This window comes from Phyllostomus hastatus, unplaced genomic scaffold (genome assembly GCF_019186645.2).
Source record: "Phyllostomus hastatus isolate PE091 unplaced genomic scaffold, TTU_PhHast_1.1 phas_scaffold_760, whole genome shotgun sequence".
In the NCBI taxonomy this organism is placed as follows: Eukaryota; Metazoa; Chordata; class Mammalia; order Chiroptera; family Phyllostomidae; genus Phyllostomus; species Phyllostomus hastatus.
In genome coordinates this window covers 5,800-28,820 of record NW_025334040.1, presented here as the reverse complement: position 1 = coordinate 28,820, position 23,021 = coordinate 5,800, and the positions used below count along the sequence as shown (strand labels likewise).

General features: G+C 53.8%; 1 pseudogene and 5 gene segments (V, D, J or C); all 6 read left to right on the top strand.

The window, feature by feature from the left end:
- Nucleotides 1–1,425: 1,425 nt before the first annotated feature.
- On the top strand, nt 1,426–2,714 carry LOC123810797. The segment is given in 3 exon segments: nt 1,426–1,532; nt 1,688–2,011; nt 2,707–2,714. Coding segments are annotated over 3 exon segments (378 nt in total).
- Nucleotides 2,715–5,284: 2,570 nt separating this feature from the next.
- On the top strand, nt 5,285–5,814 carry LOC123810787. The segment is given in 2 exon segments: nt 5,285–5,368; nt 5,492–5,814. Coding segments are annotated over 2 exon segments (369 nt in total).
- A 5,181-nt stretch (nt 5,815–10,995) lies between these two features.
- LOC123810796 lies at nt 10,996–11,850 on the top strand (annotated as a pseudogene).
- A 3,425-nt stretch (nt 11,851–15,275) lies between these two features.
- Nucleotides 15,276–16,624, top strand: LOC123810786. The segment is given in 2 exon segments: nt 15,276–15,344; nt 15,716–16,624. Coding segments are annotated over 2 exon segments (438 nt in total).
- A 2,167-nt stretch (nt 16,625–18,791) lies between these two features.
- On the top strand, nt 18,792–19,273 carry LOC123810795. The segment is given in 2 exon segments: nt 18,792–18,837; nt 18,960–19,273. Coding segments are annotated over 2 exon segments (360 nt in total).
- A 2,379-nt stretch (nt 19,274–21,652) lies between these two features.
- Nucleotides 21,653–22,130, top strand: LOC123811006. The segment is given in 2 exon segments: nt 21,653–21,722; nt 21,868–22,130. Coding segments are annotated over 2 exon segments (309 nt in total).
- The last annotated feature ends 891 nt before the right edge of the window (nt 22,131–23,021 follow it).

The following is a 23,021-nucleotide window of genomic DNA, read 5'->3' as shown; positions in this document are numbered from 1 at the left end:
AATGCCTTCAGGACTGATGGATCTCATTTCTCAGAGTCCCTCTTGTCCTCCTTTTATAACAGCACCCACCTCCTCTCTCCCGGGTGCCCTTCCCTGCACTAACCCTTCACCACTAATCACTTCTTCATTTCTAAAAACATTTCTTTGCAGAAGCAGTCTAGTGACAAAATAACTCTCACAGTAGCTAGTCTTCTGGGATTGTCATATATTACTTTACATTTCCCTGAGATTCCTCCAAATTGCTGTTCTATTGAGTTTTTTCTTTTCCTTGCTGAGCAGAATTCCATGGTCCGGGTGGGTCCCAGTCTGTTTGACACCCACCCGTGCAGAGACGCCGGGAAGGTCCTCACCTTGGGAGACTGCACACCAGGGTCCCAGGAACACACACGTGTGTGCAGTTTCTCTGTGGACGTCAGTTTGCGGGGTCTGAAACGGGTGCCCTGAGCCGCAGTCGCTGGGCCGTGTGCGAACCACCGGTTTGCTGCTGTTAGAAGCCGCCAGACTCCTTCCCGCATCGGTGCCGGTTCACACCCTCGGCCCCTGTGACCCCGACTGACCACGTGCTGCCGTCACTGGGGCTGGTCGCCTTGTCTGCTTTACCATCTGACAGGTGCGCGGTGACTCCCCCCATGTTTTCACTCGAATTTCCCTGCTGGCTCCTGAGGGGCATCTTCCCGTGTTCTTGCTGCCATCTTCTGTCTCTTCCGGGACCTGTCTGCTCGAGCTCATTGACCGGTTTCTAAATGTGTTCTAATATTATTTATCTTTTCACTGTTTAGTGTTGGGAAGTCTTTTGATGCTCTAGGGTTAATTTTTCATTTGATATTTAGTTTAAAAATGTTTTCTGGCACTTTCTTCTCCTTTTCATCCTCTTTCAACAACACTGCAAAGCAAAACAGTGACAGTGGTGCTGTCCAGGGTGGTCCAGTTAGTCTTCCTTTAGTGAATCATGCCCCTGGGGTCATCAAGATATTTTGCAAATCTCTACATCCCCCCAAAAACCCTGTTTTCCCCAAAAAACAAAAGGAAAAAATTGTTCCTGGAAGGTATGTGACCCATCTCTCAGGGTGTGATCATGAAATGTAACCTGTCAAACCCCAGCATGACCCCTGTCCCTATAAGCTCACCCCGCCCCTGGATGATCTTGTCACTAGAGAGGATGACTGATGATCATCCCCGAGCCCAAGGAGGCTACCCAGAGATCAGACAGAGGTGAGGGTGCTGCCACTGGCTCTGGGGTCAGCAGTGTCTCCCCCAACACCCCAGAGAGCCCTGGGGAGGCTGGGTACAAGTCTGGGAGTGAGGGCTTGAATTTAAATGATGCCTGCCTCCTCCCCACCCCAGACTCTGCTCTGCTGCACCTGCACTAGGAGGCCAAGGAGGGAGGGAGGGGCATTTGCATGAGCAGCCCCTGGCAGAGGATAAGAGAGGCCCAGAGACCACACCCAGCTGTGGGCACAGAGGCAGAACCCAAGGAGCTGCCAGCATGGCCTGGACCCCGCTCCTGCTGCCCCTGCTCACCCTCTGCACAGGTGCTTCCTCACAGGCCCTGCCTGCAGGCTCAGTCCCGGCGGGACCCTCTGCTGGACCTGCCCCACACCCTGAGCTCAGTCCAGGGGAGCCCCAAGGGGGAACACCCTGTGCACAGATATTTCTCCTCAGCCTCCTCCCCTCTCCTCTCTTACAGGCTCTGTGGCCTCCTATGAGCTGACCCAGTCGTCTCCCTTGTCAGTGGCCTTGGGAGAGACAGCCAGGATCAGCTGCACTGGAGATTTACTGGATAAAGAATATACTCAGTGGTTCCAGCAGAAGCCAGGCCAGGCCCCTGTGCTGGTCATTTATGAGGACAGCAAGCGGCCGTCGGGCATCCCTGACCGATTAGCTGGCTCCAGCACAGGGAAGACAGCCACCCTGACCATCAGCGGGGCCCAGGCTGAGGACGAGGCTGACTATTACTGTCAGTCGTGGGACAGCAGTGATACTGCTCACAGTGACACAGACAGATGGGGAAGTGAGACACAAACCCCCACCCCATCTGTGTCACACTCTCCTCCAGCCCAGACAAGACCAGGCACAAAGCCATGAGCAGGTCTGGCCAAGGTCCCCAGACCTCACATCTCAGGCAGCTGTGCAGAGGGTGGGACAGCACTGGATTCAGTCTCACAGGACGGGGCTCACCTGCTGTTTCCAGGGCCTACATGTGAGTTGGAGACAGAGAGCGTGAGTGGAGGGACACACAGGTCAGGATACACATGCCTTGGTAATGCACACTGATTATCCTTGTAATGGTGACTGGGCCCCTCGTTGGTCACCTGTCCTGGCTTTGTCCCCAAAACTACCCAGATCAAGGAAGCTCAGGAAGCCCCAGGATGTCCTGGCAGCCTGGACTTTGAACAGAGCAAACCCATGCGGGGGACGCCGAGGATCCACCTGCATCCCCCCCCTCAAGGCTGACCCTCCCTCAGTCGTCTGCTGGGTCCTGGCAGCTCACAGCCGTGCCCTCACAGGGAAGTGCTGTTGGCGGAGAGGACCTCACCCCAAAAGGTCACGCCCTCTCACAGTGTGGCTCATGATCATATGACCTCACGCCGCCTCAAAGCTGTGTCTGCAATTATTACCACATTGCACACCCTCCCTCTCAGTTTACTCGGGAAAGATCACCCCTGACCCTCCTGCATGCGGTTCTCCATCCCTGTGTTCCCCCAGGGAACTGACTGCCAGTGCTCAGGAGTCTGATCAACACACCGTGTGAGGAGACCCCCTGAGGGCAAAGAGAACCACACAGAGACCCCAGAGACCACTTGCCGAGCTCACGCACACAGTCAGAAATCACACTTGTCCCGCAGTCAGAGAGGACAAGTCCCAGTCAGGACAGAAGATGGACCTGTCAGAGAGCTGGGCCTCGGGGTGGGAAGTTAGCACCTGACTCCTCACTGCTGTGGTCCCACCTACAAACATGTGAGTGCAACTGACGCAGGATCCCACTGTTTGCATTAACTCTAATGAGTCTGCAGTAACCTGGAATATCAGACAAAACATATATAGAAACACAAGTGTTGTTCACCAACAAGGAAATATGCACCAAGTCTGGTGTCACATCAGATATTCCCAATTGGAAGGAAGAAAATACCAGCTACAATAAGCAACAAAATCAACCAATCATCCTGGTGACGAAATTTCAGAGAGGATTGAATAGTTTAGTCAAGGATTTTTGAAAATTTGTATTAAGTTAATTCTAGTGTGTAGGCGATGCTTGAACATGGTCACTGCAGACTAGGAGGACAAAAACCCCAGCCAAGTCAATACACAGATTCAGAAACTACAGCGTCTGAGACACAATGACCCTGATGTGACTGACAGCAGGTTCATCGCTGCAGAGGAGAGACAGCGACAGATGACGTGGGGGAGAAACTACAGAGGGGACGTGAGACACAGACACGAAACCACACTGGAAACATGCACCGAAGCGTCAGTGTGCGGGAGGGCATGAGGGAGCCTCATGCGAATGTGATTTCAACCTTTGAAGCAGAAATGATTTGGTGGAAGGTGTAAAAATTATTTCAGGAAATACTGGCCAAAACTGTTCACTTCTTGTTCTCAGCAAAGGTATATATTTGCCTACCTCACAAGCACAGATCATGGTTTGAGGTGACATCTCCCAGGGTGGCACCCACAGGTGACCTCCCAGGTGGTCAGGAGACCCACACACAGCACAGGTGTGAGCACTGGCCTGCAGGAGTGGCCAGCAGGCCCCATGGGGACCCTGAGGTGTGAGTGTGAGGAGTGGACGCCCCGGGGTGGGAAGGGCAGAGAGGAGCTGCTGTGGTCCCCTCAGCTGGGGACAGCAGGGGGCGTGACTCAGGCACTGGACCCTCTTCCGGTCTCCACTGTCTCTCAGGCCAAACTCAGGGAATGAGTCAGGGGTCTGTCAGTTTGTCTGTGCACATGAGTCACCACAGGGTGGCACCCTCACCTCCAAGGACAATGCCTCCACCATTTTGTACGTGAACTCATTTCACTGCACCCTCAGTACCACCAGGGTGACAGCTGATGTATTTGTCCAGGACAGCAGGTAAAAAGTGCTTTCTTGAAAATGAAAAATTGTACAGTTTTATAAAACCAGTGGTTTCTCTCCTGATACTGACCATTGTGGTAACTCAACGACTTTGACCACGAGAGAAACCGAGCCGTGACATAAACTGTTAGAGATCCTGGCTGACACGAACCCGTCCAGTCATGATGCCAATGCCCCTTTGACACGGGACACTGTGTCCTCTGCCAGGGAAGGAGCTGCGGGAGGGTCCCCACGTTTCCCACAGACAGACCCGTGTGTCACTGGGAAGGGCAGGTGCTGACACGTGAGGACCTGAACGCCCCTCACAGCAGACTCCGGGAGGACGGCACCCCGGGGAAAAGAGTAGAGGGCCATGACAGGGGTCCTGGGGTGGGGGCAGCGGGGACTCATGGCCCAGAGAGGGGCAGGGCAAGGCAAGGGCCAAATGCTCATCCTCTCGGTCGGCCTCCTGGAGGGAACCTTGATTCGTCATCACTGACTGGGGGGCTCTGGGAAAATCATAACCTCGCAATGACAGCCTTCAGCACAAGGATGACGTGAGGTTATTCTCATGTCAAGTTATTATGACGTCAGCTGAGGAGTGCGTATATAACACTCCCCAAGGCTCACCATCCTTTAAGTCAGAGGTGGCAAACGCCAGGTCCTGGGGCCGAATCCGGCCCTCCACCTTGTTTTATCCAGCCAGGCATCTTGTTTCTACCCTGCAGCAGTACCAAGCTCCTTGCTGCTAGTTAAGGAGTAGTTACATTTATACAGTCCTAAAATTACATTTGGCCCTTTGAAGGCAACCTCAAGGGCCTTGTACCCACCCCCAGGTGAAATTGAGTTTGACACCCCTGCACTGAGTTCTAAGAAGTAGCCATCTGATGCACTAGCTACACATGTAGGATGATATTCCTCCTGTGGACACCAGGGGACACTGTGGGTCCTTGTTTAGGGAACTTTATAGGTTAAGTGCCCTTGCCTAGGCTCAAGTGCAAAGGGCATGACTGAGGCTCCTTTGAAGTCACTTCTAGTGGGTAAAATACATTCTTAACAGTGAAACCCACACCTGGACCTTCTTCTGACATATGGAAATTACCGGCAGGAGGCTGTTAGGCTCAGGGCTCAGAGGGGGGAATGGCGAACAGATTTGCATTCATGCTCCTCCCTCTTGAGCTGCAAGGAGAGAGGATAAGACAGGGGCTTGGAGAAGCCAGTGCCAGCTGGGCAGCCTCAGGGCAGAGCTCCTGGAAGCACCTGCCACCATGGACTGGGCTCCCTTGTACCTCCTGCCCCTGGTTTTCTCCACAGGTCAGGGCATCCCTGGGCACACAAGGGTCCCACTCCCCAACAGTTTCCTTCCAAGCACAGTCCCGAGGGGCATCTGTCCAGTCTGGGTACATTCGGCATCATCCCCGTGTTTTGTGTCTGCAGGTCTCTGTGCTGCTCCTGTGCTGACCCAACCCCCGTCTGCTTCTGCCTCCCTGGGAGCCTCGGCCAAGCTCACCTGCACCCTCAGCAGTGAGCACAGCAGCTACTACATTGCATGGCTTCAGCAGCAGCCAGGGAAGGCCCCTCGGTATTTGATGTATGTTAAGAGTGACGGAAGCCACAGCAAGGGGGATGGGATCCCTGATCGCTTCTCAGGCTCCAGCTCTGGGGCCAACCGCTACTTGACCATCTCCAACCTCCAGTCTGAGGACGAGGCTGAGTATATCTGTGGTGCAGACTATAATATTGGTGGCCAATTTGGTTAAGCCACAGTGACACAGGCAAAGGGGAAGTGAGGCCCAAACCTTCCTCCTCCTCTCCCACCTCCCTGTGGGTTCTGGCTGACATGCTTCCTCTCTCACCCCAGGACCCTGAAACCCTGACTTTATTGGTTGACTTTCCCATCACCCTGCACGTCCTCTTGGGGACACCCCTAAGGACAGGCAGATGCAGCTCATAATCTAGGTCATTTGGACAAGACAGCATTCTTTGTGTTTCTTCAAATAGGCCTGTGGGGACGACGCTGGGAGAGAGCTGCCCAGCCGGAAGGGAAAACGCCCTGAGAGAGAGGCTCGGCTGAGATGACTGTGTCCCCAGGAGCCATTGATCCCCGTGCTCCAGGTGGGGTGCTGATCAGGGAAAAATGTAGAGACTGCACTTTCAGCAGTGACCATGGAAGCCACAGCAGTGAATGTCCACACTCTGAGTGGACACGGTTTATGACAGGGGTCCTGTCAGGACTGAGATTCGGCAGGAGAAGCACTTGTCCCTCAGCGGAGGCAGGACAGACACCTGACCCCGTGGTAGGGGGCAGAGCTGGGTCCGGGAGGGAAGCGGGTGCCTGTTGGGAGGTCTGGGGCAGGACCTGGGTGGAGCACAGGCTGGGTCCTCCAGCTGTGCTGAACCCTAGCCTCTGGTGGCAAGGATGGCTTCACATGTGGCCACAGGACCTTTTAGGGGACAGTGGAGGGCCATGTCCCCTGGGACAGCATGGTGGGCAGGGGACACTGACATGAAAATATGTTGATCCCCTTATATCTCAGCACTGTGGTTGCTCCACTTCAAACACATTTCGGGAGCAAGTTTACTGGACGTGTTCATTTCCTCCGAATCTCTTCTGGAAAGTGAAACACCACCCTTCTCTCACACGGCCACAGCCTCAAGCCGTCAGGGAGCAGCCTGTTGTGCACAGTGGTTGGAGGGATGCTGACATGAGCTGGGATTTCAGGGCTGATCTCCAAATGTCAGGCTGGTCCCCGGTGACTGATTCTCAGATGAAGATCCAGGAACTGCCAGTGGCCTGTGTGACCTCGAAGGGGCAGGAGGGAAAAGGGGGGCTGGTCTCCGGGGAGGGAGAGGACAAGGGGCAGAACGGGCAGGAGGACATGGACTCAGGCTCAGTCCTGCAGTGACCTCGGTCAGCCAAGGGGGCTGGATCACAGGGACCTGGGACCCTCCCCATCCCCCCCCTCCAGTCAGATGGTGTTCTCTGCAAGGGACACAGGGACTTTGTCCCAGACAAGGCTCCCACGGGCCCTCTAGTGGGCGGAGTGTCCTCCACCTCCCACACTGCAGGACAGCGTGTCCGGAGGACTGCGGGGAATGAACCCAACCCGAGTGTGGACCACACCTCACCCAGGTCCACGTGGGGCCCGTGGTGCTGGTAACGTGGAAGAAAGTCAGCAGTGGCCTCGATGGACAGAGGGACGCCCTGTGTTAGTGATGACAGGGAGTACAGAGGGAGCAGATACAGGTGGGCCCGGCTGCGCTTAGATGGTGCCAGCCGGTGAGGGGGCTGCCACTTCACGTCCCGGGTCAGAGGGAGAAAGGGCCCCCGACAGGGCATTTCTGGTGGTCAGCATTGTGCAAGGGGTGGACCTCAGTGAGACCACTGTCAGCACCGTCGTCGGAGAGCACCGATCGGTGTGAAGGACAAGTGTCACTGTCCCCCGGACGGTTCCCCACAGGGATTCACAGACACCGGGGGATTCTGGGACTAGGAGTCAACGTCCACGTCAAAGGAATTAGTTTCTGTGCCGTTAGCAGGGCCCTCAGAGTGGACATTGGGCAGGGTCACTCTTACAGGTGGGGAATATCTCATACCGGAGGAGCTGTTGACAATTAAACCCAGGCAGCAGGTGAAACCATTCCCAGAATCCGCACCTGGAGACAGGTGAGCTGACAAGGGTGAGAGCTCGCTCAGTGGGAGTCCTCCCCCTCCCCCCCCACCGCCCCCCCCACCCCCCCCACCCCCCTGCCCGTTTCCTCCCACGTCTCAGTCCGATTCAGCCTGGGCGCTCCTGCCCAGTCGGCCGCCTTCTGGGTAGTTCTGCCAGTACGTCTTCGCCCCCTGCCCTTTGCTCCCTTGTCACGCATTCCTTCCTCCTCGTCTTTTCTGTGCCGGTGTGTGAGTCTGTGAACGCGCACGGACGTGTTTGCCGGGCTTTCCCCCTTAAAAACAGCAAAACTGCTGCTTTGAGTCCGTCACTGACTTGGGTGCAAGTTCTACTTCGGGCATGGCTGTGACGGCCTCGCGGGTCAGCAGGATGCCTGATCCCCCCGCGCCTCTCCCTGCAGTGCGATCTCCGATTATTCCAGACTTCCTGAACTCCGACTCTCCCGGAGAGTCTGCCCAGGGTGTGTTCACCCGCCACAGTTTACTTTTCTTTTTTATGGAAATTCAGTTTAATTTGCATACACTGAAATGCTTATTTTTAGTGAGCAGTTCTGTGGGTTGTGACAAAGGCAAACAGAGCAGTAACTGCTGCCACCATCAGGATGTTTCAAGTTCCCCCAGTGCCCAGAAAGCCCTCAGGCCCCTGGGCAGTCAGAGCCTCTCCCCGCCCCGCCGCCTGACCACTACTGGTCCGTCCTCTATCCTTAGAAGTGGCTCTTTGCACAAAAGTCCCACAAATGAGGTCACACAATACAAGGCAGCCCTGTGGCTCTGGTTTCCCTCACTCTTCACAGTCTCCTGAGATCCGTCCGTGTTGTTCTGTGATAACGGTTCTTTCCCTTTCATGGCAAAGTGGAATTCCACCACACAGGTGAGCCTAAGGGTGCTTATCCACTCCCCAGTTAATGACATTTGGGAGTTTCGAGTTTCCACTCTTTCTCAGCCTCACATAAACCCTTTACAACCTTTCACAGGTGTTTGTTTGGTCATTAGTTTTCATTTCACTCGGGTAAACACCTGGGAGAGGAATTGCTAGGTCATTGTGTGCGTGTTTGCATGAGTGTGCGTTTCGTTTCACGTGATTCTGCAGCAGGTGTAGGTTCACGCCTCCACTGCCGCGGTTAGGACACAGAACATTCCACCACCACGGGATGCCTCCTGCTGTCCTTTTGTAACAGCACCCACTTCCTCCCTCTGAGACCACCACCCCTTGCAGTCACCGATTCATTCTAAGGACAAGATTTCTAAAATCTTGTTTCACAGACATGACGTATAGAAATGAAAATGGAGCCCTACTGTATTTGGCCTTTTGGGCTTGGAGTTTTGGACTCCCCCTAGTCCCCTGGAGGTTCCTCAAAATTACTGTTGCACGAGAGTCTCCTCCTCTCACTGCTGAGCAGAGTCCCACCGTCTGGGCAGACCGAAGTCTATTTAACTGTCCACCAAGCAGAGCGTGTGGATTGCGCTCACTGGGCAACATTATGCACACGGGTGCTATGAGCATCATCGTGCAGCTTTGTTAGCATTTGTAGTTAGATATTAACACAGGGAGGGAGCAAAGAAAATCAGACTTTATGAAGCATGATGTACTGGGAAGCTGAATCAAGTACTGGGCCTGCCTCACTAGGAAGCTACAGCTTCACACACCCCCTAGGGGACCTTTAATCCCATACCTGCAAGGAGGATCTCTACTGGTCATTATCCAGAGAGGAATACAAACAGCAGAAGAAATTCCTCTCCTGGATACATGGCCAGTAGAGGCCACGATGGTGCAGGAGAAGGTCTTACTTTGAGGCACACTCAGTAGGATCTGGGATGTGACTATAAGGGGGAAGACTCTAGCCTGGGGAAAGGATCAGACTGAATAAGGGACACAGAGGCCTAGAAGAGCTAGAAAATGGATTGGTTGGGGGAGGACCCAGCAAAAGCCCACAAGAGACTGGGATGTTGATTGGTTAGTTTGAAAGGGCACTTGGTCCTTCCCAAGCCCCAGTTAACATAACCCCAGCTTAACAAAGAAGTTCTTTCTCTACAGCAAGGACCCGAGCCCAGTAGCCATCAGTCGCCTGCCAGCTGTGCAGACTCCAAACACGGGCCTGGGCACACAGCTGCCAGAGCGCAGCCAGAAACACTGACTAAGCCCCTGTATGAGGACAGTGACAAAGCCTGGACTGAACCAATTGCGCAGAAATTTTGGACCTTGGCTTTTGTTTGGGGGCTTGAGGAAGACAAGACTGGACTTTTTCCACAGCGGGATGGGCACAGATGGGGCATTGGAAACCTGAGGGCCGTCTTCTGTTTCCACCCCCATCCATCTTACCCTGAAACCACAGCCTCCCTTTCCTGGGTCTCTGGAATGCTTCCCTTGCAACTCTGTGAAAGAACCCCATTTCCACCAGCAAAATCTTCTCTGGGAACCTAGGTCATCATTTCTCTTAAATAAATGCCCAGGAGGAGCATGACTGCTGGGCTGTGTAGGAGCCGCAGCTTTAGTTTTTTGAGGAGCTGCCAAACTCTTTCCAGAGTGACTGCTGTTTCACATTCCCCTCAGCTGTGCACGAGCGACCCGTGTCTCCAAATGCACATTCACTGGGTATGTGGTTTCCAATATTTTCTGTTTCTTGGGTTTTCTTTATCCTCTTTAGAATTATTTGCAAAGCAAAAGATACTTTGATGAGGTTCAGTGTATTCATCATTCCCTTTACAAACCAAGCTCTGACATCATTGAAAAACCCTTGCCTAGCCCTGGATGCCAAAGGGTTCTCCAATGTTCTCTTCCTAAAACATAAGGAAAGGACGGCCTGACAGGAACATGAGCAATTTCTCTGTATCTGATCAAGGGACTCTGGCCTCACCTACACCTGCATGACCACTGTCTCCACAAGCTCCTGCTTCAACCACTCCCTGACCCTCAGCCCCACGGCTGATCCCATCACCAGAGGGGAGGGCTGCGGGTGCTCTCGGGGCCCACAGGGAGGGCCCAGGACTCAGCCTAAAGGGTGGGTGCAGGTGCTGGATCAGGGCTCAGCACTGTCTCACTCAACACCACACACAGCCCTGGAGGTCTGGGTGCAAGCCCTAGGAATAGGGCCCATGCAGCAGCTTCCTTTAAGTGAGCCCTCTGCTACTCCACAGGGAGACACCCATCAGCCACAAGGAAGGAGGAAGTAGATTTGCAAGAGTATCCTTGCCCCCTTCCAGAGGATAAGAGAGACCCTGAGGCCCCATCCCCGACTGCGAGCTCAGAGGAAGAGTCTGGGGCATTTTTACCATGGCCTGGACACTTGTCCTGCTGTCCCTCCTGATTCCCTGCACAGGCGCTGCCCCCTGGCTCTGCCTGCAAGCTCAGCCCCCACAAGGCCCTGCGCTGATCCTTTTCCAAAGCCAGAACTCAACCCAGGCACAACCTCGGGGTAGGACCCCCTGGATGTGGATGCTTTGTGCTCAAGCCTTCTCTCCTCTCCTCCCGGACAGGTTCTGTGGCCTCCTACGAGCTGACCCAGCCATCCTCGGTGTCAGTGGCCTTGGGAGAGACGGCCACAGTCATTTGCTCTGAGATTTAATAGGGAACAAATCGCATCTTGGTACCAGCAGAAGCCAGGCCAGGCCCCTGTGCCGGTCATTTATAAGTTTAGCGAGCAGCCCTCGGGGATCCCTGACCAAGTCTCTGGCTCCAACTCGGGGAAGACAGCCACCCTGACCATCAGCAGGGCTCAGGCCGAGGACGAGGCTGACTATCACTGTCAGTCATGGGACAGCAGTGGTGATACAGTGACACAGGCCGATGGGGAAGTGAGACACAAACCCCTTCCCCATCTGTGTCACAGTCTCCTCCAGCCCCAGGAGAAATGTGGCCGCGGTCATGCACAGGTTTGGCCCAGATCCCCAGACCTCAGGACCCAGCCTGCTCTGCAGAGGGTGGGTCAGGAGGGGATCCAAGCCTGGCAGGACGGGGCTGTCCTGATGTTGTCTGGGTCTGGGTGTGACCTGGGGACCGAGGGCACAGGAAAAAGGAGATCACCACCCATGGTCATTATCCTTGTATTTCCATATGGTGGTCACTAGGCCACGTTTTCAGCTGTCTGACCTCCAGACCTCCATGCCCTTCTTGGAGAGGACACTCTGATGACTGCCTGGGGCCAAGGACCCAAGGCCCTGCCTCAGTTAGGGCGACAAAAAGATGACAGCTTTAGAGCCCCCTGGAGGATCCTCAGGCCTTGGAGGAACCTCCTGGGTGCCACCTTCTCCTTCCCCCCAGCCTCCCCTCCCTCACTTCTTCCAGATTTCCTGCACACGCCGCTCTCCATCTCACGGTCTGCTCCTGGGGAACCCAGGCCCGGAGGCCTGCTATCCCAAAAACGGTCCTCGGGGACTGAGGTGGCCCCTGGACACCCACAGAGCTCTGGTTCTCACCTAAATCCACCACGTACAAGTCACTGTCCCCAGATAGAGCTGATTGTTCCCTGTGCTTTTTACAGAATGCAAGAGAGTCCAGCGCAGTAGGAGCCATGGGCTCTGAGAGAGCGGGAGAGACAGCGGGAGAGACAGGGGGAGAGGCAGGGGGAGAGGCGGTGCCATCCTGAAGTGACTCCAAGGAAACCGGGGCTGTCGTCTCCTCCTACGAAGTGATCCAGCAGATACACCCCCACGGTGTGAGCTTCACTGTGGGTGCTGCTTCTCTTCTGCCCTCTGAATCTGCATAAGAAACTCTTTTTTATGCCCACCCTACCCACAAATATACAGAGAAAATAATTCTGTGAAATACAGTTGCGCTTGTCAACACGGACACTTAATAAACCAGCACAGTCCACCCCTTGTCACCACAAATACCGCTCACATCTCCACAACCCACACAATTTCCAAACTGAGAAATATAACCATAGTCATGTTCCCACCAAATATGATGAAACTATCCCATGAACAACCACAAACATGCTCAGCCTTTCCCTCAAGGGAATACAAAATACCTTTTTATTTGCTGGTGTCTCCCAGTTGTATTGATACTTTATAACTTCAATATTGAGATATAAAGTTGGCTACTGATAACATGTCTCGTGTTAAATAAAAATGGAATGACACAGGGTAACTTTAACAAAAATATATGATTAATATGTATCCAAACGTATGCATTATTAATATAAGAAAGAAATATTGATACTTCTATAATCCTCATTTCCACAACCACCCTGCAGTCAGAGCTGGTACTTACAATTACCTTCTCCCCTACCCACTCCATATGCCCATTGCCCTCAGCCAATACCATAGCTGGTCGTGATCTCATGTCAGGTGTATTGACCACACCTTCATTCTGGAAGGTGTTGGTTCATTATTGGCCCTGCAGAGTGGGGTTGTTGTGATTTTATAACTGTGATCACAGACACAGGGAGTAATGGAGGGTCCCCTTCATTCCATTCATCCCCTGCTTACCCCTGTGTGTGGAAGGAACGCAATCCTCCCACCTCAGACAACACCCCAATTTTGCCCAATGATTCACTGTCAGGAGGAGTCAGGAGGGGCCTTGGAAGAGCCTCATCTGCTAATTTCATGCATCATGCAGACCATAAAGTATCGGGGATGCGGAGGAAAAGCCTTGCTGGTGGCCCCCGGGGATGGTAGCGAGCAGTGTTTCTCCCCTGTCCACCCTCTGCTTCCCAGATGCATGGCTCCTGCCTGTGGGAGGACAGACGTGAACAGACAGGAGCCTCAATTCCACCTGCAATAAGTCCAGGCGCCAGTGGGTGTTCCGCAGACATCACCAGCCCTCTGAGGTCCCCAGTCCCTCTCACTTTCTTTACCTACATCTGGCCAATGGAGGCTCTGCTCTCACCCTTGTTGCAGAGGGACCTCGGCGTGTCCGCTGCAGTTCAGCTGTCACTCCCAGGGTCAAGGGGACAGGAGCTGCACAAATCTAGTCTGTTCCATTCCTTCACAAGAGCCAAAGTTCTTAGGGAAAGCATCCAGCTGAGTGACACGTCCAGTAATCAGCAAGGCACCAAAATTCAACAACAGCCAACAGAGACCAGGGAAGAACTAGCATCTGCTGTTATGAGGAAGGCAGACAAGATACAAGTAGAAGTTCGCGGTGACTGTGCTGTGTCACCCACACCAGCATGTCCACTGTGTGCCCCCATGTGCACACTGGCATCTCTGAGGCAGGACTGGTCCCGTTCACATGTCTCACCCAGGACGCAGTGTCTGGCAGGCAGAGTGGGGCCGAATCACCATTTGCTGGATGAGTGTCTCCTGTCTCAGTCTTTGGGGCAATTGCCACCAGCGCCCTGTTTTCAACCTGCACTAGCAGTGGGCATCAGGGAGAGGCAGCCTCTGAGTCCTCTGTCCCCAGAACCACACCCAGGAACACTGCCACCCAAGGGATATGTCAGAGATGCTTCAGGTGGGCCGGCCCTCTCCTCCTCCCAATGAGCCTATTTGTACTTCCATGGGTGATCTGAGCCTCCTGTGCCTGGTCTTGATGCCGACAGTAGTTATGGAGAGAATACCAATCCCCCCTGGGACCCTCAGTCCCTGGATCAGGGAATTACCACCTGAGCAGTGGGTTCAGACTCTGCACCTGGACAGACCACACACCTGCTCCTCCAGCAGCCAGTGTGGGGAGGCCACCAGGGGGCAGCAGAGACCACCTGCCAAAGCCTCCTGGAGACTGGGAGGGCCGGGGCCTGAGGAATTCTACCATGCAGGGGGATTATTATAATTTATGTTTTGGACTCTCTATCCCTTTATTAACAATGAAAATATTGTGGTAAAACAGAGAAATATTAACCAGTATGTCCCATTTTTAAAAAGAGTGGTATGTTTTCTACATTATCACCTTTGACACTGATGACATAACATACTGACTGTGAGTCTCTCAGATTGGGTTCTTGTACAATTGGCCTGTTTTACCATCACAGGTCAGGGTAATTCATTCCTGTCCTGAACACCCCATTTGTGCTCACACTCTGTAACTGTCACACCTCTTCTAGCACTGGGGCTGACCCTGGCACTGGTGCAAACTGGGGACATGGGGCACAGCATCTGTCACCTGTCCCAGGAGTTGGAACCAAGTTAAAAACTGACAGCATCTCAGGGGCTCCAAGTGCTGCATGTTCCCTGAGCAAGGGGGGATGTCCTTCAGGCTCTGATGCTCACACACTGTCACTGGGGTGGGACCTGCTGAGACCGCAGGCTCATATCATCACCGCTACAGTTAACCCTCTATAGTGGATGCAGAACTTGTGGACAGACATCACCTCTGAGCTCTGCTGGGACCAGGCCAGCCCAGGAGTGAGGCCATGAGACAGTCTGGGGTGGAGATGTCAGTCCATGCTGTGGCACCAGGGGATGAACTGGATGCCCTGGGAATGAGGTGGGGTCTGCAGGGACCACCCTGCCCTTCCCTGAGTCTCCCAGGTTGAGCCCCCCATCAGGAGCCACACAGCTCCTCAGGCAGCTCCCCTGAGCCCTGGCTGATTTGCATACCCAGCAGCTGTCTCTCCAGCAAGGGGATAAGAGAGGCCTGGGAGGAGAGCTGCCCAGCCTGGGGCCTCAGGGAGCAGAAGCAGGGCACCTCCACCATGGCCTGGACCCCTCTCCTCCTTGGCCTCCTCGCTCACTGCACAGGTGCTGCACCCAGACTCTCAACCTCCTCCAACCCCAGGGGTCTGGACAGGCCTGACCCTGATTCTGACCTCAGCCTATGAGCTTCAGGTGCCCCTGACCCAGCTGCAGGATGAGGGGATGGGGGTGCCGTTCCCTCCACTGTGCTCACTGGTCTCAGGGAGCATGAGGGGCTGCACCTGCCAGGAGAACCAGACAGGAGGGTCCCCATTTCTTCACAGGCTTCATGGGTCAGCTACATCAGTGGGACACTTGGGGTGAGACTCATGGCCCAGTCTCAGAATCCATGTAGATTTCTCCAACAAGGGCAGGCCCGGGTTTCCTGGGAAGGGGTCCTTCATCCTTAAGCCCACCTCTCCTTTTCTCTCTTGCAGGGTCTGTGGCCTCCTATGAGGTGACACAGCCACCCTCGATGTCAGTGCAGCCAGGACAGACAGCCAGGATCACCTGTGGGGGAGACAACATTGGAGGTAAAAATGTTGACTGGTACCAGCAGAAGCCCAGCCAGGCCCCTGTAACCGTCATCTACAGGGATAGCAAACGGCCCTCAGGGATCCCTGACCGGTTCTCAGGCTCCAACTCGGGGAACACGGCCACCCTGACCATCAGCGGGGCCCAGGCCCAGGACGAGGCTGACTATTACTGTGCAGCATATAGCAGTGGTACTAATACTCATAGTAGCACAGGCAGACGAGGAAGTGAGACAAAAACCTCAGTCTGTGTACACTCTCCTCAGGCCCCAGGAGGACTGCAGACAAAGCCATGAGCAGCCTTGGCCCAGGTTCCCTTTCTCAGGTCTCCCAGTGGCCCCTCCTCGCAGCCTCAGGCAGCTGTGCAGAGGGTGGATGAGGACTGGATTCAGGGCTGGCAGGACCAGGCTGTCCTGATGTGTCTGTGCAACAGACTCAATTCCAAAAAGAGGGCCTCACAAAAGGACAGCCTTCTTGAGTCCTGTGTCCAGAAGTGACGGACCTGCAATCCATATTATCGTGACTGGGCTGCTCCCTGTGAAAATGCTCTGGATTCATCCCCAGAGCTGCCAGCTCAGCTGAGTTCCTGAGGCCCGGGCTCCGAGGCCGCCCAGGACTCTGAATGGAGCCGACCAGTGCAGCAGACACTGTGAGACCCCCTGGTGCCCAGTCGGGTCCCACTCGCCCACCCATCACAGCTGCAGGCCCCTGGCTGCTCTCAGCTCGGCCCTCCCTGGGAGCAGGATGGTGGCAGGGAACTGTCTCCCGGTTGAGCACTGTCTCTGGGTGTGACTCAGGCCTTGTGACAGCTGGAGGACAGGAAATGGGTGGGATTAATTTACAGGATACATTCTGTTTAATTCTGTTAGTGGAAATGTTTCTGTACAAATTAAATATTAAAATGTGGATAATTTTACATTATTTCATAATAAATCTTAAAATCTGGTGGGTGTTTCCGACTACAGCACCTCCTACTGGAACCGCCCACATTTCATCCTCAGTAGGTGCATGTGGCTGGTGGACACCACATTGGTCAGAGCAGGTCAGATGGGAGACGTGTCCTCGTTGGGCTGCGGGCAGAGGACAATGTCACTGACCCTGTAGTGCATCCTTGCAGCCACCAGAACATGAGGAGGGCAGGGATCCTGTGACCAGACATCACTGGGGGGGGAATGTCTGCTTCACTTGCCAACTAAACCAGAAATATTGAGGACAAAATGAGGAAATTATTATATCGTGTTCACAGTACTCCTATCCTCAAGGACCAGATATTAAATACAAGAACAATTTTAAACATGATTCTGAGCCATGGAGCACATTTTTATTACTAGTGTAAAGAATGACACAGTCTATCTACATTTGTAAATAGTTGTTGCTACAAGAAACCCCTTCAGTGGGCAGATCATTCCCATAAACATCAACACAAGTCATAAGGTTACATTTTGTGCAGAGATCTAGAGGGAAGGAGGGTACTAGATGGATTTTACTGATTTAGTGTCAGTTGCTATTTCCCACAGCGGGATACATTTGCCTAACTCACAAGCACAGGTCATGGTTTGAAGATGAAATCTTCCAGGATGGCACTCACAGCTGACCTCCCAGGGGGTCAGGAGACCCACAGCAAAGGTGTGAGCACTGGCCTGCAGGAGGGGCCAGCGGGCCCCCATGGGGGACCCTGAGGTGTGATGTGAGGAATGGACACCCCGGGGGTGGGAAGGGCAGAGAGGAGCTTCTGTGGTCCCCCTCAGCTGGGGACAGTGGGGGGGCGTGTCTCAGGCACCAGACACTTGTCCCCTCTCCACTGTCTCTCAGACCAAACTCAGGGAGTGAGTCAGGGGTCTGTCTGTCTGTCTGTGCACATGAGTCACAGCCGGGCTGCACCATCACCTCCAAGGACAAGGCCTCCAGAATTTCCCAGGTGAACTAATTACATTTGATTCTCAGCAGTACTGGTGTGAAAACAAATACATTTGTTTCTGATATTAGGCCACAATGTGCCTTGGCAATCATATTTATTAATATTAAAAGATTTCTCCTCCTATCCTAATAGTCATGCAAACTCAATGGCCTTGACAATGTCACAAAGGCATTCTGTACCAATTCTCCCAAGGATCCCAGCCTGATCCCCAATGTCTCACTGTGTTGTCTTTGGTGGTGGACGTAGCCCCACCTCCGTGCACAAAGAGACCCGGGTTTCACTGGGAAACACAGATTCCAACACCGAAAAAATCTGAGCGCACTTCAGAGCAGACTCAGGGGGACGGAGCACCTGCACACAGAAGGCAGGGCTGTGACTCAGGGACTCAGGAGACGGGGACGTGGGACAGGAGAGGAACAGGATAAGGCACATGGAGAAGGGCTGAGCAGGGAGGGGATTCACAGGTCAGGCCCTGAGGTCCAGCTCCTGCATCCCTGGATTGGAGCCTTGACTCAGCATCACTGTCTGGGGGACTCTGGGGAAATCATAACCTTGCAAGGATGGCCCCCTGCTTTGGACAGAACATTAGCAGAAGGATGATGCTGGATAATTATGATGTCTGGTGAGGGGTGCAGGTCAAACACTCACCAACCATGTGACACCTATTAAGGCCTCCAAAGTAGTCAGTAGGTTGAGCTACTCGCATAGAGAATGACATTCATCCTGGGGGCACCAGGGGGCACTGTGGGTCTTGCCTGGGGATCTCTGATAGTGCAAGACCCTGGGCTGTGCTCAGTGCAAAGGGTGTGACTGATGCTTCTTTGGAGACAGTTTTATTGGGTAAAATCAACTCTTAATGATACCAACACCTGGACCATCCTCCTCCTCTGGAAATTACCAGCAGGAGATTGTCAGGCTTGAGGTTGAGAGAAGATCTGAGACACATTTGCATTCATGCTCCTCCCTGTTGAGCTACAATGGACAGAGGATAAGACAGGGACTTGGAGAGGCCAGGGCCAGCTGGGCAGCCTCAGGGCAGAGCTCCTGGAAGCCCCTCCCACCATGGACTGGGCTCCCTTCTCCCTCCTTCCCCTGGTTTTCTCCACAGGTCAGACTATCCCTGGACACACAGGGGTCCCACTCCCCAACAGTTTCCTTCTAAGCCCAGTCCCAAGGGGCGTCTGTCCAGTCTGGGTGCCTGGGCATCATCTCCGTGTTTTGTGTCTGCAGGTCTCTGTGCTGCACCTGTGCTGACCCAGCCCCCATGCACCCTCAGCAGTGAGCACAGCAGCTACACCATTCCCTGGTATCAACAGAGACTGGGAAATGGCTCTCTGTACGTGATGTACATTAAGAGTGATGGAAGCCAGAAGAAGGGGGACAGGATCCCTGATGACTTCTCGGGCTCCAGCTCTGGGGCCAACTGCTACTTAACCATCTCCAGCCTCCAGTCTGAGGACGAGACTGACTATGTCTGTGGTGAGAGCCACACACACAACAGCCTTTTCACAGAAGCTGCAGAGACACAGACCAAAGAGGAGTGAGGCCCACACCTCCATCCCCCATCCTCTCCCCCACTGGGACTTGGGCTAAGCTGCTCCCTGTCCTTGGCCAGGACCCTGAGACATTTACATCTTCCCCTGCAAATCCCATCGTCCTGTACTTCCTCCTCAAATCACCATTTGAAAATCTCAGGTATAGTCACAGTGCAGGTCATTTTCACAAAGCAATGCCCTGTTTACCCCAATCAAAGGCTGTAGGCAGGACTCTGTGACACCCGAGCAGCCCAGGCAGGAACATGACCCTGAGCGAGTGGCTGGGCTGAGATGCCTGGCCCCAGGTGCCATCTGGCCTTTGCTCCCATCTTGGGGTTCTTCTCAAGGAATGAACGTAGACCTTGGTGTTCCAGGGTTGACCTTGGAAGTGGCAACACTGCCTGTTTTGACTCAGGACACCTGGGAGTGAAGCAGGAGCACTGTCAGGACTGAGGTCTGACAGGAAGCATTTGTCCCTGAGCAGAGGCAGGACTGAGAGACCTGATGCCGAGTTGGAAGCAGAGCTGGGTCGGGAGGGAACTGGGTGCCTGTTGGGAGGTCTGGGGGTAGGACTCGCGTGGAGCACAGGCTGGGTCCCCCAGCTGTGCCAGACTCTCAGCCTGTGGTGCCAAGGAAGGCTCCACGTCTGCCCACGGGAGTTTTCTAGGGACAGGCCAGGACAATGTCCACTGGGACACGGGGGATGGGAATCCTGTGGTCGAAAATACGTTGACCACCTCCTACCTCCAGTCTCTGCCTGTGGGTCACTGGACTCAGCCGCATCTGTGGGGGGGGGGATGGTGACAGGATGTGTTGATATTCTACTGACTTTCCCAGGAACTGAAATACCAGAACCTTTTTACCAGAACCACATCACACGGTGTCACTGGTACAGTAGGGGAATAATTAAAGCCTGCTGAGCTCTTGACAGTAACTCCACGGAGCAGCTGACACAGGTTCCAGGACCTGCCCTTGGAGGCAGCCGGAGGGGATGTGGCTGAGGGGGTGACACGCAGGCTGGGCCGAAAGTGAGAGTGTGTGTGGTGAGCTGTCCCCTTCCCTTGGTGCATTCTGCTTCTCTCAGACTGTCACTCTCTGCCTCTGTCTGTCTGTCTGTCTGTCACTCTGGTGAAATCTGGGTTTCTCCCTGTTAGTCATGTTCTGTGTCATCCCTCCAGAGCAGCTGACCCTGTCTTACCTGACCCCGTGTCACGCACCCCTTCCTCCACTTTCTTCCTGTTCCACGTGGTGTGTGTGCCTCTGTATCTGTCTGTCGTGTTCATCACCTTAGTGACTTGTGGTGGTGACCAGATCTTCAGGTGCCTATTTTCACATGTGCATCTTCTTTGTTGGTGAAGTGTTGGATCAGATCTACAGATATTTTTAAAAATTTGGATCCTCCTGTTTGTGGGTGTGTGAACATGTATTTATTCTTATACACTTTTTTTCTTCTTCTTTCTTTCTTTCCTCTTTCTTTCTTTCTTTCTTCCTTTCTTTCTTTCTTTACTTTCCTCACCCAAGGACTTTTTTTTTCATTGCTTTTAGTGACAGACAAAGGCACACAGAGGAAGGGAGAGAGAGAAACAACAGTGAGAGAAAGAAGCATTATTTGGTTGCCTCTTGTAATCCCCCCAGACAGGGTATCAAACCCACAACCTTATGATCAGAGGATGATGCTCCAACCAACTAAGCCCCCTGGCCAGGGCTATTTGCTTAGCGTATTACTTTTGGAACTTTATACACATGGTTCCTTGATGGGTTGGGATTGCCAAGTGTTTTTTCCCACTTTATTGTTTTCTTAAATTAGCTCCACAAGGGCCTTTTGTAGGACAAACTTTTTAATTTTAAAAGGTTTCCACTTATTTTCTTTCTTTTTACATATCAAGGATTCCTATGAAGTCCAAGATCTTTTGCCAAGACCAAGATGCAAAAGATTTTCTAATTTTTCAAAAACATAATAAAAACTCCCCCAGAGACACGTGACCAGTGTCACTGTGTCCTGGAGCAAATCCAGCCTCTGACACCAGCTTGACCACTGTCCCTACTGGTCCTGTTTCCAGCACCCCCACCCCACACTGCACTGTGATCTCATCACTGGAGGGGACTGAGCCTTCTCCCTAAGACCAGAGAGAAGACTCAGCCCACCTGTGGGTGCAGGGGCTGGTTAGGGGGTCAGCACTGTCCCCTGAACACCACAGAGAGCTCTGAGCAACCCGGGCGCAGACCTGGACATGAGGACCCAGCTTTAAACCCTCCACTGGCCCCAGCTGCTCTCTGCCCAGCGGGTGCCACTCAGCAAGGCCACAAGGGGAAGGAAGTGGATTTGCATGGAGCCCCTTATGCAGGATAAGACAGGCCCCGAAGCCACATCGTCAGCTGTGGGTCAGAGGAAGATCCTGGGGCTTCTCCACCATGGCCTGGACCCCTCTCCTGCTCTCCCTCCTCACTCTCTGCACAGGTGCTGACTCCCAAGGCTAAGATCCTAAAGAAACCAGGAGCAACCTGGCCCTGACATTCACTCAGCACAGGGGATGCTGCAGGGTGTGCGCCGTCCAGGAAGGAGACCCTCATCTTCACACTCACTCTCTTGTCCTCTCTTACAGGTTTGGTGGCCTCTTCTGAAGTTACTCAGTCCTCAGCAGTGTCTGTGACCTTGGGACAGACGACCAGCATCAACTGCCAGGCAGAGGCCTTAAAAATTACTTATCCTTCCTGGTTACAGCAGAAGCCAGGCCAGGCCCCTGTAACAGTCGTCTATGGTGACAACAATCGGCCCTCAGGGATCCCAGACCGATTCTCTAGTTCTGAGTCAGAGGACTGGAACACCCTGACCATCAGCGGGGCTCAGGCTGAGGGACGAGGCTGACTATTACTGTGCAGTGTGGGACAACAGTGGTTATGCTCACAGTGACACAAGCAGGCAGGGAAGTGAGACAAAAACCACTGACTGTGTCACACTCTCTTTCACCCCCAAATATACCCAGAGACAAGGCCATGAGCTGGTCTGACTCAGGCCCCCAGGTCTGAGATCCCCAGGATTCCCCCTCTTCCCCACCCTCAGCCAGCTCTGCAGAGGGCGGGACAGCAGTGCATTCAGGGCCGGCAGGACCAGGATATGCTGGGGATTTCAAGGCCAGGGTGTGAGTAGGGACACAGGGCCTGAATGAAGGACACAGGGGGAGACATCCACGCAGCGGTGAAGGACACTGCATGTCCACGTGATGGAGGCTGTGTCACTCACGGGCCCACGGCTCTGAATCAGTCCCCAGAACTGTCCTCCTGCTCTGAGCTCCTGAGGCCGCGGGATCTGACGGCTGCCTGGGATCCTGAACACATGTGAAGGGTGGGGTGGATAGAAAGGAAAAATGTTTGAAGAAACATGGACCAGAACGTTCTAGTTTTGATGAGCATTAGGAACCCACAGATCTAAGAAACCCGACACACCCCAGCACCTAAAACATAAAGAAAGCAGCTCCAACACACATCACAACCAAATTCCTCAAACCCGTGTGGAGGAGACCATCAACTGCACCTCCCACCTTCCTGTGAACCTGTTGTGACCTCTCAGAGCAGAGCTGCACAAGGCAGGGGTCACACTCTCTCAGGTGACAAGCACTCTGGGTGACCTGCAAGCCTTAAGCTCCAGGTCTGAGTTCTCCCACCAGCAGGGGGCAGCAGAGCTGCATCCAGGAGCAGCCTGGGCAGAAGCTGGGGCTGTAACAGTCCTGTATGGTGACAACAATCGGCCCTCAGTGAT